The following is a 19,627-nucleotide window of genomic DNA, read 5'->3' as shown; positions in this document are numbered from 1 at the left end:
TGCTCTTCCCTTCTCACCATTGTGTCCTTCTAGGGTGCCATGCTCTTCCCTTCTAACCCATCATGTCCTTCTAGGGTGCCCTGCTCTTCCCTTCTCACCATCGTGCCCTTCTCAGGTGCCATGCTCTTCCCTTCTCACCATCATGCCCTTCTAGGATGCCATGCTCTTCCCTTCTAACCCATCATGCCCTTCTAGGATGCCATGCTCTTCCCTTCTCACCGATCCCGCCCTTCTCGGGTGCCATGCTCTTCCTTCTCACCCATCGTGCCCTTCTAGGGTGCCATGCTCTTCCCTTCTCACCCATCATGTACTTCTGGGGTGCCATGCTCCTCCCTTCTCACCCATTGTGCCCTTCTAGGATGCCATGCTCTTCCCTTCTCACCGATCCCGCCCTTCTCGGGTGCCATGCTCTTCCTTCTCACCCATCGTGCCCTTCTAGGGTGCCATGCTCTTCCCTTCTCACCCATCATGTACTTCTGGGGTTCCCTGCTCTTCCGCTCTCACCCATTGTGCCCTTCTGGCGTGCCATGCTCTTCCCTTCTCACACATCATGCCCTTCTCGGGTGCGCTCCTCTTCCCTTCTCACCACTGTGTCCTTTTAGGGTTCCCTGCTCTTCCCTTCTCACCCATTGTGTCCATCTAGGGTTCCCTAAACTTCCCTTCTCACCATCATTTCCTTCTAGGGTGCCATGCTCTTCCCCTCTCATCCATTGTGCCCTTATGTGGTGCCCTGCTCTTCCCTTCTCACCCATCGTGCCCTTCTAGGGTGCCATGCTCTTCCCTTCTCACCCATTGTGCCCTTCAAGGGTGCCATACTCTTCCCTTCTCACCCATCATGCCCTTCTAGGGTGCCATGTTCTTACCTTCTCACCATTGTGCCCTTCTAGGGTGCCATGCTCTTCCCTTCTCACCCATCGTGCCCGTCAAGAGCACCATGCTCTTCCCTTCTCACCCATCGTGCCGTTCTAGGGTGCCATGCTCTTTCCTACACACCCATCGTGCCCTTCTAGGGTGCCATGCTCTTCCTTTCTGACCATCGTACCCTTCTGGGGTGACATGCTCTTCCTTTATGACGAGTGTACCCTTCTAGGGTGCCATGCTCTTCTTCCTCACCCATCGTGCCCTTCTGGGGTGCCATGCTCTTCCCTTCTCACCCATTGTGCCCTTCTGGGGGCCATGTTCTTCCTTCTCACCCATCGTGCCCTTGTAGGGTGCCCTGCTCTTCCCTTCTCCCCATCATGTCCTTCTGGGGTGCCATGCTCTTCCCTTCTCCCCATCATGTCCTTCTGGGGTGCCATGCTCTTCCCTTCTCCCCATCATGTCCTTCTGGGGTGCCATGCTCTTCCCTTCTCACCCATCGTGCCCTTCTAGGGTGCCATGCTCTTCCTTTCTGACCATCATGTCTTCCTGGGGTGAGATGCTCTTCCCTACTCACCCATTGTGCCCTTGTGGGGTGCCCTGCTCTTCCCTTCTCCCCATCATGTCCTTCTGGGGTGCCATGCTTTTCCCTTCTCACCACCATGTCCTTCTTGGGTGCCATGCTCTTCCCTTCTCACCCATCATGCCCTTCTAGGATGCCATGCTCTTCCCTTCTAACCCATCATGTCCTTCTGGGGTGCCATGCTTTTCCCTTCTCACCACCATGTCCTTCTTGGGTGCCATGCTCTTCCCTTCTCACCCATCATGCCCTTCTTGGGTGCCATGCTCTTCCCTTCTCACCCATCATGCCCTTCTTGGGTGCCATGCTCTTCCCTTCTCCCCATCATGTCCTTCTGGGGTGCCATGCTTTTCCCTTCTCACCATCATGCCCTTCTTGGGTGCCATGCTCTTCCCTTCACACCACCCTGTCCTTCTAGGGTGCCATGCTTTTCCCTTCTCACCATCATGCCCTTCTAGGGTGCCATGCTCTTCCTTCTCTTTTTTTTTTTTTTTGTAAAACAACGGAGTCTGGTCCTGGGACGAGGGGGCAGCTGGACCGATATATATCACAAGGAAAAAGTAGTTGCTGGCCCTCTCAAATAATTAATCTCTAAACATTTTGAGACCACAAACAAGAAATGAATCACTTGTTTGTAAGGGTAAATTTATTTAGCCCTTTTGAACTTATTTTCAAAAATGAACTGTTTTGAAGGCGAGAAGAACACTTTACAACAATGTACAAGACACAATGACACCTATTTACAACTACTATACAAATAACATATATACAGTTAAACAAGCAATTATGCACAAACTTCTTATTCAAAAGCAAAAAATGGCGATTATTTCACCAAATGATTATTCTTTGCAAGAATGTAAGCCGCTACAAAAACCACAAAATGAAAGAATGGCAACAAGAATTGAATTTTTTTGCAATCAGTTCAGAAATACTGAATAGTCTCTTCTGGGACAGATAATTTATAGTTGCCGTTTGCCGACGCGTTTCGAATTTGTAAAGAATCGCAGATTCTCCTCAGGGCTCTGTCATTGTAGTTGATCTATGTAAATAAAGGAAGTTTGTTTTAAAAAAATAATAATATTTGGACACTTGTCGACCCCCTACGGTCGCTAAGAGCTACCGGACTCATTACCTTCGTGAAACGGTGGTATGGTCTCGATGGTCCAATTGCTCATGCAGGGCTGTGCGCTGCAGATGTTCAATGTGACAGAAGATGAGTTCTGCAAGAGAATTAATTCCTATGCTTACTAGACCACCCGGGGCAGCACAGTGTGACTGACTCCAGACTGGAAAGGCACAGGATTTCTTACCTTAGTCAGGTATAACGGTAAGGCTCTGTCTAGATCCTTTCAATGGTCAATGCAATTACGATGGTACCTATGAGACACAAACGTTGTGCTCAGTGTTAAAATCTATTTTGACACCCTGGACAATAGGGTTATGCGAGGGAGTGTTAGGAAACATACCTATTGTTTGAAGGTAGAGCGGAGAACACCGGTCGCCATGCCGTTTTCTCCTTATCGTTCTCTGTGTGAAGTTTTAGTCAATGGCGGGGGCCAAGTTTAGAATCCTCCGCGGAATTCACAACGGCGTGTATATGAATCACGCTGAAATGAAAAGGAGAGATTTCCTTAGTTACCAGCTACAGCTGTTAGGCTTGTCATAGTGCTTTCGGAGCCTCACTTACACCCACCTCGCTCTTGTGATGTCTAACCAGCAAATGCGAACATTCAGGCAGCCGTGTGGCCGTCTGGAGCTCCTACAACATAGTGAACCATGCACTCGGCATTGTGGGTATTGTAGTTTTTCAGTATTTGGTCAAGTGGAAATTTTTACAGCTGTGAAATTTCCGAGAGTGAATTCAACCCGGTTTGAGTGCTGTTAAACTTAAGTATTAAGTAAGCTTCCTTTTTCAATAGGATTTTTTCAATGTTGGTACCTGGTTTAGGCTGGTTTATGCTGAATAGTACAGTCCATGTGAACTCATTCTCACCATGTTGTTTATCTGAGAAGTGTTGGGCTAAGGGCGCAGTTAGAACTTTGTTCTTAATGCGTGACCTGTGCTGTGTCATGCGTGTATTGACCTGTTGATTGGTCTTGCCTATGTAGATTTTAGAACAAGGGCAAATGATGGCGTAAACAACATTTTTAGTTCTGCAATTGGTAAAGCCTGTGTGTGACCATGTTGTGTTGCGGTGTTGAAAAGTTTGGCCTTCAATGGTTGTGTCACAAGCAATGCAATTACCACATCTGTGGTGTCCTTCAATGGGTTTAAGACCCCATTGAGACAACAAGTCACTTTTAGGTTTGGCTGTTCTTATGTCTGCACGAACTATTTGTTGGCCAATATTTTGATTTCTTTTAAAAGCAAATATTGGACGTGGAATCGGTGTGTCTAGTTCTTCAAGTAAGTGCAAATGTTTTAGCACCAATTGACGTATTTTGTGAGTATCAGCACAAAATGTAGTCACACAAACCAGGTTCTCTAGGTCACGCTTGATTTTGGTTTCAAGAAGGCACTCTCTAGGTGTATAGCGTGCTCTCTTGAAAGAGTGTTTCAATAGTTTTTTGGGGTACCCCCGTTGTGTTAATTCCTCACAAAAGTTCTGCCCATGTTGGTCGAATTGTGCCAGCTCCGAACAATTCCTCCTAATGCGCAGGAGTTGTCCGTACGGCAAATTAGCCCTCAAATTTCTGGGATGTGAGCTATTGTAATGGAGTATGGTGTTCTTGTCTGTGGCTTTCTTGAATAAGGAGGACTTAAGGGAGCCTCCAGCATCTCTTCCTTCTCACCATCATGCCTTTCATGCCTTTCTAGGGTGCCATGCCATGCTCTTCCCTTTTGACCATCATGCCCTTCTGGGGTGCCATGCTCTTCCCTTCTCACCCATCGTGCCTTTCTAGGGTGCCATGCCCTTCCCTTCTCACCATCGTGCCCTCCTAGGTGCCATGCTCTTCCCTTCTTACCATTGTGCCCTTCTTGGGTGCCATGCTCTTCCTTCTCACCCATGGTGCCCTTCTGGGGTGCCATGCTCTTCCCTTATCACCCATCATGCCCTTCTGGGGTGCCATGCTCTTCCTTCTCACCCATCATGCCCTTTTTGAGTGCAATGCTCTTCCCTTCTCACCCATCGTGCCCTTCTGGGGTGCCATGCTCTTCCCTTCTGATCCATCGTGCCCTTCTAGGGTGCCCTCTTCCCTTCTCACCTATCGTGCCCTTGTAGGGTGTCCTGCTCTTCCCTTATCACCCATCGTGCCCTTCTGGGGTGCCAGGCTCTTCCCTCTGACCCATCGTGCCCTTCTAGGGTGCCCTCTTCCCTCTGACCCATCGTGCCCTTCTAGGGTGCCCTCTTCCCTTCTCACCATCTTGCCCTACTAGGGCGCCCTGCTCTTCCCTTCTCACCATTGTGCCTTATAGAGTGCCATCCTCTTCCCCTCTCACCATCGTGCCCTTCAGAGGTGCCCTCTTCCCCTCTCACCCATAATGCCCTTCTGGGGTGCTCTGCTCTTCCCTTCTCAACCATTGTGCCCTCCTCTTCCCTTCACACCATTGAGCCCTACTAGGGTGCCATGCTCTTCTCTACTCACCATCATGCCCTCTCTCTCCCACAGGGTTGACTGTGTGAAGCTGAAGATGTCCCCTCAGGATGGGCAAGGGATTATCCTCTCTGCTGGCCAGGATGGAGCGGTCAAGTACTGGGACCTGGCAGAGTAAGTGCCACTGCAAACCCCACATTGGTACAGTATTGAGTACCACTGTTAGACTCATTTGTGCCTCAACAGAGCCTGGGCATGGTACGATATTGGGTGGCGCTGTTAGACTCACTTGTGCCACAACAGAGTCTGGGCATGGTACAGTAATCAGTGCCACTGTTAGACTCACGTGTGCCTCAACAGAGCCTGGGCATGGTACAGTATTCAGTGCCACTGTTAGACTCACTTGTGCCTCAACAGAGCCTGGGCATGGTACAGTATTCAGTGCCACTATTAGACTCACTTGTGCCTCTACAGTGCCTGGGTATGGTTCAGTATTCAGTGCCACTGTTAGACTCACTTGTGCCACAGAAGGTCCCAGGTATGGAATAGGACTTGAAGCAACAGTCAGAATCACGTGTGCCACTACAGGACCTGGGTATGGTACAGTACATGGTGCTACAGCTAGACTCGGGTGTAGGAAGGGGGAGTCTCTAGTTGGCGCAGTGCAGCACTAGCGACAAGCAGGGACTCTCTCTTCCTCGTCAGGGCTGAGGGTTACCTTCAAGACAACCTCTGCTTACCCTCTAGGTAGTGTGGCTTAAGCAGTCTTAGGCTAATCTCTGGGGCACATAGGGTTAAACATTTGCAATATTTACACCATCACAACCAACCCACCACACAATGACACCAAACTGTATTTGTAGTAAAAATATATTTCTTTATATAATTTCAAGCAGGCTTGTAAATACAGTTTTAGGCACTTTCAAAATGTCAGGTTCCAGTTTACTTTATGTTAGGTTGCCACAGTTCTTTCTAGCAATAAGCAATCTTTGTGTTAGCGTTTCAAAACAGTTCTTTATCAGCTTCCAATTCCCAAAATACGATATTGTTTGGGGCCTTTCTGTTCAAGTTTATCAAAACAAAGGCGGAGTTGCCTGCTGGGGGCCTTGGCGCACCTCCGAGGACTGAATGGGCCCGACCGGCCCGGGCTCACGCTTCTAGCGGGAGCGGCGGCAGGTTGGCTCGAGTCTGCCTCTCTGTGCGAGCCGCACGGCTGTGCGCGGCTGGCGGGGGAGAGAGCGGGGGCCCTGGGAGCGCTCCACACGCGGCTCCGAGGGCTCGGCAGATCAGAGGGCGGTGCGAGCGGACAGGCCAGATGCTCGCACCGCGGGGGCAACAACAGTACCTTTGTTTTCTTTGAACAGGGTCGAGGCAGTCCGGCCACAGGTCAGTGCGGTGGTCTGCGTCGCGGTGTCTTCCTCCCGGGGTTGGAGCGAGCGGCGGCTCGGCTCGAGCTCGGAGGTTGGCGTTGCGGCGCGGGCCGGGCCACAGGGACAGAGCGCCTTGAGACTTCCTGACCAGGAGGGCACACGCAGAGGGCAGCGATCCTCGGCGCAGGCCTCTATTAATCCAGGCGACGCTCAGGCACCCCACGCAACAGCTGTTTCTCGGACAGCGGCGGCGCGTTCAGGGGCACAAGACACGAAGGGGTGCAAGCAGGCACCGGGCGCCACCTTTCTTCACGTTGCGAGCTGCAGCTCGGGGCCAGTCACGGTGCTCGGATCAGCTGGGCTGGTCTTCACGATGCTTCGGGGCCAGGCAGGCGGCAGCCACTTTGTTTAGAGGGAGGGCAGCCCCCAGAGCGTTGCTGAAGAGTGCGATGGTCACAGCGCGCTCCGCTTTTCCTGGAGAGGCTCGCAGAAGGAAAACAGCGTCTTCCAGTGGTTCCTTGGTCAGGGGGGTAGCGCCCACTGTTCCTGGGGCGCTGGTCAGGGGGCAAGTTCACAGGCAAGCCCTTGGAGATCTTTCAGCAGAGTTTGGCACAAAGTTAATTAAAAGCAAAAGTCTCTTGTAGTCTTTTCTTTCCTCTCCTTCTGCAGCAAGGCACCAGACACAGGCCAGAGACAGCACTCCTCCTTGTCCTTCCAGGTCCTTCTCTTCGGGCAGAGTTTCTTCTGTAGCGCAAACAGGATCTAATTTACAAGGAGCAGGGCTCCTACTTTTATACCCAGTTTCTTTTGTTCTTACAGGCCAGGGGGGCCTTTGCATAACTGTTCTCAGTCCCTGAGCACTTGTGGTGGGTACTTCTGCTTCTGCATTCAGTGTGAGGGCAGGCACATCAGCCGCTCCCCAGGGGGGCGGAGCCGGCATTGTGAAGACAGGGGCAGCTTGAGCACTTTGTTGACAAGCTTCGGTCCTTCCTGGGCCAGGTGCAGACTGAGTCATCAGTCGCTCCCCAGGGGGGCGGAGCCAGCATTGTGGAGGTAGAGCACAGCCTGATGCATCATTCAGGGGAAACTCCCACCACACACTAAGGTCTCATCCTGCTATTCACCACCTGTCCACTCCCAGCCCTGTCACTCACACACTCAGACAGGCAGATACACACAAGAGCAGAGGCGGGCTGAAATGGTTAAGCAAGCAAATGCTAACTTTCTAAAAGTAACATTTGCAAACCTAGGATATTAAAATAAACTTTACTAAAAGAAGTATTTTATTATTCCGAGTTCAGGCATACTAAACATGAGTCTCTACCATGTTCCCTGAGCCTGCTGGGATTATAGAGTGTAATAATTCCAGCAGCCCATTCTGGCCTAAAGGGAGCAGGTAGCCTTACAATAGTGAAAACGAATTGGGTTGTATTTCACTACTAGGACATGCCACACTCATCAGGGCTTGTCCTACCATACACTTCCAAGGCACCCTGCCCTCAGGCCTACCATAGGGGTGACTAATATGAAGTTAAGGGAAGGTTTAGGGGCTGGCAAGTGGGTGCACTTGCCCAGCCAGCATGACAGTACCAGACTGCACGCAGGTTCTGCAATGGCAGACCGTAGACACATTTTAAGGCTGCTTCTGTGGGTGGCGCAACCAGCGCTGCAGGCCCACTAGCAGTATTGGCATTTACAAGCCCTGGCACTCCTGGTGCACTTTACTAGGGATTAACAGTAAATCCAATGAACCAATCATGGACATCAATCACATGTACAATTTTCAGTAGGGAGCACTTGCACTGCGGCACGGGTTGGCCGTGGCGCAGTGCCCTGAGTAGCGGACACCAGCAAAACATCTGAGGCACAACAGCAAAAAGTGGAAGGGAAAATCACGCCAAGGTGCCAGGTCTAACACGTGTCCCCTCCAGCTGAAATGTGGGGGGAACTACCCTTCCCCAGGGAGTTCCACATCACTAAGGCGGAAAAATCTGGACAGACCATCAGCGTTGGCGTGATCTGTGCCAGGGCGGTGTTCCACCGTGAAGTCCATACCCTGTAGGGAGATGGACCACCTCAACAGTTTTGGGTTCTCACCCCTCATTTGCATCAACCATCTGAGGGGCCTGTGGTCTGTCTGAACCCGGAAGTGAGACCCAAACAAGTAGGGTCTTAGCTTCTTCAGTGCCCAGACCACAGCAAATGCTTCTCGCTCTATTGCACTCCACCTACTTTCCCGTGGAAGTAACCTCCTACTGATGAAGGCTACAGGTTGGTCCCAGCCCTCCTCAGTCATCTGTGAGAGAACAGCCCCTACACCATGCTCTGAAGCGTCGGTTTGCACTATGAATTCCTTGGAGAAATCAGGAGCCAGGAGCACGGGCGCCGTGCACATGGCAGTCTTCAGGGTGTCAAAAGCCTTCTGACAGGTGTCAGTCCAAATCACATTCCTGGGCTGCTTCTTAGAAGTCAGCTCTGTCAAGGGGGTCACAATCGTGCCATAGCCCTTGACAAACCTCCTGTAATACCCAGTGAGCCCCAGGAAGGCTCTCACTGCAGTCTGGGTCTTGGGGGGTTCCCAAGCCAGGATGGTCTCAATTTTGGGTTGCAAGGGTGCCACCTTGCCACTCCCCACTTGGTGTCCCAAGTACACCACTGAACCCTGCCCAATCTGGCACTTGCTTGCCTTGATTGTGAGGCCTGCCTTGCGCAGGGCCATCAACACTTCCCAGAGGTGTCGCAGGTGTTCTGGCCAGGTGCTACTGAACACCGCGATGTCATCCAGGTAGGCGGCACTGAACTCATCCAGCCCAGCCAACACCTGGTTGACCAATCTCTGAAAGGTGGCAGGGGCATTCTTCATTCCAAATGGCATAACCCGGAACTGGAAATGCCCATCTGGTGTAGAGAATGCTGACCTCTCCTTTGCCCCATCGGTCAAGGCGATCTGCCAGTACCCAGACGTTAAATCAAACGTGCTGAGGAACCGGGCAGCCCCTAGCCGATCAATGAGCTCATCAGCTCTGGGGATGGGGTGCGCGTCAGTCTTGGTGACTGAATTGAGTCCTCTGTAGTCCACACAGAACCGGAGTTCAGGTGTGGCTCCCGGCGCAGTAGCCTTTGGACCAAGACCACGGGGCTGGACCAAGGACTGCTGGAAGACTCAACCACTCCAAGAGCAAGCATCTTGGAGACCTCCTCCTTGATGCAGGCCCTGACCCTGTCAGTCACTCTGTAAGCCTTATGCTTCACAGGTAAGCTGTCTCCCGTGTCCACATCATGGACGCACCAATCTGTGACACTAGGAACCAGGGAGAACAGATCTGGAAACTGCCCCAGCAATTGGCGGCAGTCTTCCTGTTGTTCAGGGGTTAGGGTGGGTGAGAGGTTAACTCCATCCACTGACCCATCTTTCTCACAGGCCACTAAGAGGTCAGGAAGAGGCTCAGACTCCTCTTCCATTCCATCATCAGTTGCCAACAACATGCCCACTTCGGACCTTCTCAAGTGGGGCTTGAGGCGGTTGACATGTAGGACCCTTAAAGGGTTCCTGGGCGTCTTCATGTCCACCAAGTATGTCACTGGGCTCTTGCGCTCCACAACCTCAAATGGTCCTGTCCACTTATCCTGAAGTGCACAGGGTTCCACTGGGGCCAAGACATACACCTCTTGTCCAGGCTGAAGCTCTACCAGAGTGGCATTCTGGTCGTACCACCGCTTCATCTCCTCCTGGCTGGCTTCCAGATTTGCCTCAGCAAGTTGTCTGAAGCACCTGGTTTGGTTTCTGAAGGCCAGCATGTAGCTATATACATTCTGGGGAGGTTTCCTGGGAGATTGCTCCCAGCCTTCCTTTACCAAACTCAGTGGTCCTCTCACGGGGTGACCATACAGCAGTTCAAAGGGGCTGAACCCTAGGGACTTCTGTGGCACCTCGCGGTATGCAAAGAGCAGGCATGGCAAGAGGACATCCCACTTACGCCTCATTGGACCTTCCAGGCCCATGATCATGCCCTTCAGGGTTCGGTTGAATCTCTCAACCAACCCGTTTCCTTGGGGATGGTAAGGTGTGGTGAACTTGTAGGTTACACCACACTCTTGCCAAAGGGACTTCATATACTTGGATATGAAGGTGGTCCCCCTGTCGCTCACCACCTCTAGTGGTAATCCTACTCGTTAGAAAATTCCCATCAGTGCACGTCCCACCACGGGGGCCGTCACTGTCCTCAGAGGGATGGCTTCAGGGTACCGGGTGGCATGATCCACCAAGACCAGGATGAACCTGTTGCCCATGGCTGTCTTGGGGTCCAGAGGCCCAACAATGTCAATACCCACTCGTTGGAATGGAGTACTGACCACAGGGAAGGGTTGGAGGGGAGCCTTGTTCTTCCCTCCGCTCTTCCCACTTGCCTGGCAAGTTGGACAGGTCCTACAATGAGCATCTGAGCTCTTGTGCATTTGGGGCCAGTAAAAGTGGGTGACAAGCCTGTCATAGGTCTTGTCCATCCCCAAATGTCCTGCTAACGGCACATCGTGAGCCAGTCCCAGTAGGAAGGCTCTGAACTTCTGGGGTACCACCAGCACACGGGCTGACCCAGGTTCAGCAGCCTTAATACAGGAGGTCATTCTCCCAGTACACATAATGTGTTTTGGCCTGAACACCATTGGCCTGGTCTGCAGCCTGCTGCCGCATACCCACGAGAGAAGGGCATTCTTTCTGCTCCCTGCAGAATTCCTCCCTGGAGGGGCCTCCTTCTTGCTGCCAATGGGTCAGCTCAGGCAGGTCCCCCAGTTCAGCAATCTGTTCCCCAGTAGGCTCCAGGGCATCCCCCTCAAGGTCTGCTTCCTCCTGGACCGTGGGAACTTCAGGGGCCGGTTTCCCGCGCCCCCTGCGCCTTCTCCCTAAGGCCGGTTCCTGGGCCTCTCCTTCAGGCCCCAGGATCTCTTGATCACCCCTACTGGCTGCCATCGACCGGGTGGTCACGCACGCCCAGTCAGGTAGACCCACCATCTTCAGGTGAGTCGTCTTCTCCACCTTTTCCCAAGGGGAGTGCTCCAAGTCATTACCTAGCAAACAGTCTACAGGCATGGCCGTTCTCACACAAACCTACAGAGTACCAGAGACCCCCCCACACTCGAAGGGAACTTGAGCCATCGGACACTGACTCTCTGAATTATCAACATTGATAACCCTACAGTAGGCATGGGGTAAAACCTGCTCTTGAGACACCAGGTGCTGCCTCACTGCAGTCACACTGGCTCCTGTATCTCTAAGAGCCTCAGCTTCCCTACCATTGATGGTAACCACCTGCCCATATTTCTTAGTGTTAGAGAGCAGGTAGTTTGTAGGGACCATCTCACTGTCTCCTAGCGAGACTAGGGTCATCTGAACAGGATCTCCACCCCCCGGGACCATCACTTCTTCTCCTAAGTGAACACTAGTCACTTGTCGGGGCGGAGCACCAGTGGGTGCTGGTTTTCCAAACAGGCAACACTTGGGGTCACTGGCTATGTGCCCCGGGTCACCACATTTGAAACAATTGAAGGGCCCCTTTGGAACATGTCTACCTGTCGGGCCCCATTCTGCTTTGGGGGTGGGGGAGGCTGAGAACCTTTCTGCTGGCCCCCTTGGGGATTACTTTGGGGGCCTTTTTGGAACCCTTTCTGTTTTCCCTTGTCCCCCCCACTCTTCTGCTGGGGACCCTGCCCACCCTTGGCGGAGTCTCCCACTGGACCCTTGTGGACCCTGGTGCTGAGCCAGCGGTCTGCCTCCTCAGCAAGCTTCCTCGGGTTGGACAGCTTGCTATCAATCAGGTGCTGGCGTAACTCAGGAAAACAGTGATCAGACAAGTGCTCCCATGCAATTAAATCAAAGAGACCTTGAAAATCATTCACTTTGTTACCCTTCACCCAACCATCCAGTGCTCTGCAAAAAAAAGTCACATACTCCACATACGTATTCCCAGGCCGCTTAGTACACCCCCTAAACTTCTGTCTATACATTTCAGGGGTAAGCCCATACCTGGTCATTAAAGCTTCTTTCATATGGGGATAGGATCTCTGGTTTTCAGTGGGCAAATCTAGCAGGGTGTCCCGCCCTTCGCTAAGGAACCTTCCCCGCAACCCCGCTCCCCAATCCTTGTCAGGGACCCGGTGGGAGGACATGGCTACCTCATATGCCCTAAACCACTGTCCTATGTCGTCCCCCTTAAAGAACTCCTTTACTACATCTTTGGGGATGTGCACTCTAGACTCTCCCTGCACCGGCGTTGCGCTGCCACCAGAGGGAGGCTGATCCAAGGTTCTCTCTTTTAGATTCATCTCCCTCATTTTCACTTCATAATCCATTTGGTGTTTTCGCTCTTCCAGAGCCATTCTTTTGCTCTCAAGCTCCAGTTGGCTCTTTAATTTTAATTCTGCCAGCTTCATTTCATGATCCCTGGTTTCCTTCCTGTCTGCCAGCTCCTCTGGCGACAGGCCTCTGCCAAAGCTATGCACGCTGTCTGGTTTTTCAAGATCCCCCAGATCCACAGGTACATTCTGATCCTCAGGTGCCTTCCTAGATTCAATCCAGGCTTTCAGGGCCTTGTAGAACTCTGGTTTGTTCCTGCCCCCTGCGTGTGGAACCTTGAGTTTCTTGCAGAAAAAACTCCGCTGCTTCTTTGTGTAGTCGTCTAGCTTTGATGCATCCCATTCAACCTCCGACGCACCAGAGGCTATTGATTCTCCTCCCTCAACGCTGTTTGTGCCAGGCATGATTTCAACCCTAGGGATCTTCTCTTGGCAAAATTAAAAAAACAAAGTCTGTGGCTAAGTTACTGGACTGTAATCACTATGCAATGGTCAGCAGTTAAGGTAAAACACTGCAAATGTAAATTCGCGATCCTCACCGCTGCTTCCAATGTAGGAAGGGGGAGTCTCTAGTTGGCGCAGTGCAGCACTAGCGACAAGCAGGGACTCTCTCTTCCTCGTCAGAGCTGAGGGTTACCTTCAAGACAACCTCTGCTTACCCTCTAGGTGGTGTGGCTTAAGCAGTCTTAGGCTAATCTCTGGGGCACATAGGGTTAAACATTTGCAATATTTACACCATCACAACCAACCCACCACACAATGACACCAAACTGTATTTGTAGTAAAAATATATTTCTTTATATAATTTCAAGCAGGCTTGTAAATACAGTTTTAGGCACTTTCAAAATGTCAGGTTCCAGTTTACTTTATGTTAGGTTGCCACAGTTCTTTCTAGCAATAAGCAATCTTTGTGTTAGCGTTTCAAAACAGTTCTTTATCAGCTTCCAATTCCCCAAATACGATATTGTTTGGGGCCTTTCTGTTCAAGTTTATCAAAACAAAGGCGGAGTTGCCTGCTGGGGGCCTTGGCGCACCTCCGAGGACTGAATGGGCCCGACCGGCCCGGGCTCACGCTTCTAGCGGGAGCGGCGGCAGGTTGGCTCGAGTCCGCCTCTCTGTGCGAGCCGCACGGCTGTGCGCGGCTGGCGGGGGAGAGAGCGGGGGCCCTGGGAGCGCTCCACACGCGGCTCCGAGGGCTCGGCAGATCAGAGGGCGGTGCGAGCGGACAGGCCAGATGCTCGCACCGCGGGGGCAACAACAGTACCTTTGTTTTCTTTGAACAGGGTCGAGGCAGTCCGGCCACAGGTCAGCGCGGTGGTCTGCGTCGCGGTGTCTTCCTCCCGGGGTTGGAGCGAGCGGCGGCTCGGCTCGAGCTCGGAGGTTGGCGTTGCGGCGCGGGCCGGGCCACAGGGACAGAGCGCCTTGAGACTTCCTGACCAGGAGGGCACACGCAGAGGGCAGCGATCCTCGGCGCAGGCCTCTATTAATCCAGGCGACGCTCAGGCACCCCACGCAACAGCTGTTTCTCGGACAGCGGCGGCGCGTTCAGGGGCACAAGACACGAAGGGGTGCAAGCAGGCACCGGGCGCCACCTTTCTTCACGTTGCGAGCTGCAGCTCGGGGCCAGTCACGGTGCTCGGATCAGCTGGGCTGGTCTTCACGATGCTTCGGGGCCAGGCAGGCGGCAGTCACTTTGTTTAGAGGGAGGGCAGCCCCCAGAGCGTTGCTGAAGAGCGCGATGGTCACAGCGCGCTCCGCTTTTCCTGGAGAGGCTCGCAGAAGGAAAACAGCGTCTTCCAGTGGTTCCTTGGTCAGGGGGGTAGCGCCCACTGTTCCTGGGGCGCTGGTCAGGGGGCAAGTTCACAGGCAAGCCCTTGGAGATCTTTCAGCAGAGTTTGGCACAAAGTTAATTAAAAGCAAAAGTCTCTTGTAGTCTTTTCTTTCCTCTCCTTCTGCAGCAAGGCACCAGACACAGGCCAGAGACAGCACTCCTCCTTGTCCTTCCAGGTCCTTCTCGTCGGGCAGAGTTTCTTCTGTAGCGCAAACAGGATCTAATTTACAAGGAGCAGGGCTCCTACTTTTATACCCAGTTTCTTTTGTTCTTACAGGCCAGGGGGGCCTTTGCATAACTGTTCTCAGTCCCTGAGCACTTGTGGTGGGTACTTCTGCTTCTGCATTCAGTGTGAGGGCAGGCACATCAGCCGCTCCCCAGGGGGGCGGAGCCGGCATTGTGAAGACAGGGGCAGCTTGAGCACTTTGTTGACAAGCTTCGGTCCTTCCTGGGCCAGGTGCAGGCTGAGTCATCAGTCGCCCCCCAGGGGGGCGGAGCCAGCATTGTGGAGGTAGAGCACAGCCTGATACATCATTCAGGGGAAACTCCCACCACCCACTAAGAAGTCATCCTGCTATTCACCACCTGTCAACTTCCAGCCCTGTCACTCACACACTCAGACAGGCAGATACACACAAGAGCAGAGGCGGGCTGAAATGGTTAAGCAAGCAAATGCTAACTTTCTAAAAGTAACACTTGCAAACCCAGGATATTAAAATAAACGTTACTAAAAGAAGTATTTTATTATTCTGAGTTCAGGCATACTAAACATGACTCTCTACCATGTTCCCTGAGCCTGCTGGGATTATAGAGTGTAATAATTCCAGCAGCCCATTCTGGCCTAAAGGGAGCAGGTAGCCTTACAATAGTGAAAACGAATTGGCTTGTATTTCACTAATAGGACATGCCACACTCATCAGGGCTTGTCCTACCTTACACTTACAAGGCACCCTGCCCTCAGGCCTACCATAGGGGTGACTAATATGAAGTTAAGGGAAGGTTTAGGGGCTGGCAAGTGGGTGCACTTGCCCAGCCAGCATGACAGTACCAGACTGCACGCAGGTTCTGCAATGGCAGACCCTAGACACATTTTAAGGCTGCTTCTGTGGGTGGCGCAACCAGCGCTGCAGGCCCACTAGCAGTATTGGCATTTACAAGCCCTGGCACTCCTGGTGCACTTTACTAGGGACTAACAGTAAATCCAATGAACCAATCATGGACATCAATCACATGTACAATTTTCAGTAGGGAGCACTTGCACTGCGGCACGGGTTGGCCATGGCGCAGTGCCCTGAGTAGCGGACACCAGCAAAACATCTGAGGCACAACAGCAAAAAGTGGAAGGGAAACTCACGCTAAGGTGCCAGGTCTAACACGTGTCCCCTCCAGCTGAAATGTGGGGGGAACTACCCTTCCCCAGGGAGTTCCACATCACTAAGGCGGAAAAATCTGGACAGACCATCAGCGTTGGCGTGATCTGTGCCAGGGCGGTGTTCCACCGTGAAGTCCATACCCTGTAGGGAGATGGACCACCTCAACAGTTTTGGGTTCTCACCCCTCATTTGCATCAACCATCTGAGGGGCCTGTGGTCTGTCTGAACCCGGAAGTGAGACCCAAACAAGTAGGGTCTTAGCTTCTTCAGTGCCCAGACCACAGCAAATGCTTCTCGCTCTATTGCACTCCACCTACTTTCCCGTGGAAGTAACCTCCTACTGATGAAGGCTACAGGTTGGTCCCAGCCCTCCTCAGTCATCTGTGAGAGAACAGCCCCTACACCATGCTCTGAAGCGTCGGTTTGCACTATGAATTCCTTGGAGAAATCAGGAGCCAGGAGCACGGGCGCCGTGCACATGGCAGTCTTCAGGGTTTTAAAAGCCTTCTGACAGGTGTCAGTCCAAATCACATTCCTGGGCTGCTTCTTAGAAGTCAGCTCTGTCAAGGGGGTCACAATCGTGCCAAAGCCCTTGAAAAACCTCCTGTAATACCCAGTGAGCCCCAGGAAGGCTCTCACTGCAGTCTGGGTCTTGGGGGGTTCCCAAGCCAGGATGGTCTCAATTTTGGGTTGCAAGGGTGCCACCTTGCCACTCCCCACTTGGTGTCCCAAGTACACCACTGAACCCTGCCCAATCTGGCACTTGCTTGCCTTGATTGTGAGGCCTGCCTTGCGCAGGGCCATCAACACTTCCCAGAGGTGTCGCAGGTGTTCTGGCCAGGTGCCACTGAACACTGCGATGTCATCCAGGTAGGCGGCACTGAACTCATCCAGCCCAGCCAACACCTGGTTGACCAATCTCTGAAAGGTGGCAGGGGCATTCTTCATTCCAAATGGCATAACCCGGAACTGGAAATGCCCATCTGGTGTAGAGAATGCTGACCTCTCCGATGCCCCATCGGTCAAGGCGATCTGCCAGTACCCATACGTTAAATCAAACGTGCTGAGGAACCGGGCAGCCCCTAGCCGATCAATGAGCTCATCAGCTCTGGGGATAGGGTGCGCGTCAGTCTTGGTGACTGAATTGAGTCCTCTGTAGTCCACACAGAACCGGAGTTCAGGTGTGGCTCCCGGCGCAGCAGCCTTTGGGACCAAGACCACGGGGCTGGACCAAGGACTGCTGGAAGACTCAACCACCCCAAGAGCAAGCATCTTGGAGACCTCCTCCTTGATGCAGGCCCTGACCCTGTCAGTCACTCTGTAAGCCTTATGCTTCACAGGTAAGCTGTCTCCTGTGTCCACATCATGGACGCACCAATCTGTGACACTAGGAACCAGGGAGAACAGATCTGGAAACTGCCCCAGCAATTGGCGGCAGTCTTCCTGTTGTTCAGGGGTCAGGGTGGGTGAGAGGTTAACTCCATCCACTGACCCATCTTTCTCACAGGCCACTAAGAGGTCAGGAAGAGGCTCAGACTCCTCTTCCATTCCATCATCAGTTGCCAACAACATGCCCACTTCGGACCTTCTCAAGTGGGGCTTGAGGCGGTTGACATGTAGGACCCTTAAAGGGTTCCTGGGCGTCTTCATGTCCACCAAGTATGTCACTGGGCTCTTGCGCTCCACAACCTCAAATGGTCCTGTCCACTTATCCTGAAGTGCACAGGGTTCCACTGGGGCCAGGACATACACCTCTTGTCCAGGCTGAAGCTCGACCAGAGTGGCATTCTGGTCGTACCACCGCTTCATCTCCTCCTGGCTGGCTTCCAGATTTGCCTCGGCAAGTTGTCTGAAGCGCCTGGTTTGGTTTCTGAAGGCCAGCATGTAGCTATATACATTCTGGGGAGGTTTCCTGGGAGATTGCTCCCAGCCTTCCTTTACCAAACTCAGTGGTCCTCTCACGGGGTGACCATACAGCAGTTCAAAGGGGCTGAACCCTAGGGACTTCTGTGGCACCTCGCGGTATGCAAAGAGCAGGCATGGCAAGAGGACGTCCCACTTACGCCTCATTGGACCTTCCAGGCCCATGATCATGCCCTTCAGGGTTCGGTTGAATCTCTCAACCAACCCGTTTCCTTGGGGACGGTAAGGTGTGGTGAACTTGTAGGTTACACCACACTCTTGCCAAAGGGACTTCATATACTTGGATATGAAGTTGGTCCCCCTGTCGCTCACCACCTCTAGAGCGAATCCTACTCGTGAGAGAATTCCCATCAGTGCACGCCCCACCACGGGGGCTGTCACTGTCCTCAGCGGGATGGCTTCAGGGTACCGGGTAGGATGAACCTGTTGCCCATGGCTGTCTTGGGGTCCAGAGGCCCAACAATGTCAATACCCACTCGCTGGAATGGCGTACCGACCACAGGGAAGGGTTGGAGGGGAGCCTTGTTCTTCCCTCCGCTCTTCCCACTTGCCTGGCAAGTCGGACAGGTCCTACAATGAGCATCTGAGCTCTTATGCATTTGGGGCCAGTAAAAGTGGGTGACAAGCCTGTCATAGGTCTTGTCCATCCCCAAATGTCCTGCTAAAGGCACATCGTGAGCCAGCCCCAGTAGGAAGGCTATGAACTTCTGGGGTACCACCAGCACACGGGCTGAGCCAGGTTCAGCAGCCTTAGGCTCTGAATACAGGAGGTCGTTCTCCCAGTACACATAATGTGTTTTGGCCTGAACACCATTGGCCTGGTCTGCAGCCTGCTGCCGCATACCCACGAGAGAAGGGCATTCTTTCTGCTCCCTGCAGAATTCCTCCCTGGAGGGGCCTCCTTCTTGCTGCCAATGGGTCAGCTCAGGCAGGTCCCCCAGCTCGGCAATCTGTTCCCCTGTAGGCTCCAGGGCATCCCCCTCAAGGTCTGCTTCCTCCTGGACCGTGGGAACTTCAGGGGTCGGTTTCCCGCGCCCCCTCCGCCTTCTCCCTAAGGCCGGTTCCTGGGCCTCTCCTTCAGGCCCCAGGACCTCTTGATCACCCTTACTGGCTGCCATCGACCGGGTGGTCACGCACGCCCAGTCAGGCAGACCCACCATCTTCAGGTGAGTCGTCTTCTCCACCTTTTCCCAAGGGGAGTGCTCCAAGTCATTCCCTAGCAAACAGTCAACAGGCATGGTTTTCCTCACACAGACCTGCAGAGTACCAGAGACCACCCCCCACTCGAAGGGAACTTGAGCCATCGGACACTGACTCTCTGAATTATCAGCATTGATAACCCTACAGTAGGCATGGGGTACAACCTGCTCTTGAGACACCAGGTGCTGCCTCACTGCAGTCACACTGGCTCCTGTATCTCTAAGAGCCTCAGCTTCCCTACCATTGATGATCACCACCTGCCCATATTTCTTAGTGTTAGAGGGCAGGTAGTTTGTAGGGACCATCTCACTGTCTCCTAATGAGACTAGGGTCATCTGAACGGAATCTCCACCCCCGGGACCATCACTTCTTCTCCTAAGTGAACACTAGTCACTTGACGGGGTGGAGCACCCGTGGGTGCGGGTTTTCCAAACAGGCAACACTTGGGGTCACTGGATATGTGCCCCGGCTCACCACATTTGAAACAATTGAAGGGCCCCTTTGGAACAGGTCTACCTGTCGGGGCCCCATTCTGCTTTGGGGGTGGGGGAGGCTGAGAACCTTTCTGCTGGTCCCCTTGGGGATTACTTTGGGGGCCTTTCTGGAA

General features: G+C 52.9%; 1 protein-coding gene across 3 annotated transcripts in view; it reads left to right on the top strand.

Annotated features, from left to right (window-relative positions):
• The window catches only part of LOC147729362 (uncharacterized), a 347,110-nt gene that overhangs the window by 310,071 nt on the left and 17,412 nt on the right, over window positions 1-19,627 (top strand). For all 3 annotated transcript variants that reach the window (XM_086959634.1, XM_086959632.1, XM_086959631.1), the window contains one exon: window positions 5,051-5,149. In XM_086959634.1, coding sequence (XP_086815760.1) covers window positions 5,051-5,149 — 99 coding nt within the window. The remainder of the gene's footprint in view (window positions 1-5,050; window positions 5,150-19,627) is intronic.

The sequence above is a fragment of the Lissotriton vulgaris genome, chromosome 2_2, assembly GCF_964263255.1.
Source record: "Lissotriton vulgaris chromosome 2_2, aLisVul1.2, whole genome shotgun sequence".
Classification (NCBI taxonomy): domain Eukaryota; kingdom Metazoa; phylum Chordata; class Amphibia; order Caudata; family Salamandridae; genus Lissotriton; species Lissotriton vulgaris.
The sequence above is the reverse complement of the archived record's forward strand: the minus strand, read 5'-3'. Positions and strand labels throughout refer to the sequence as shown.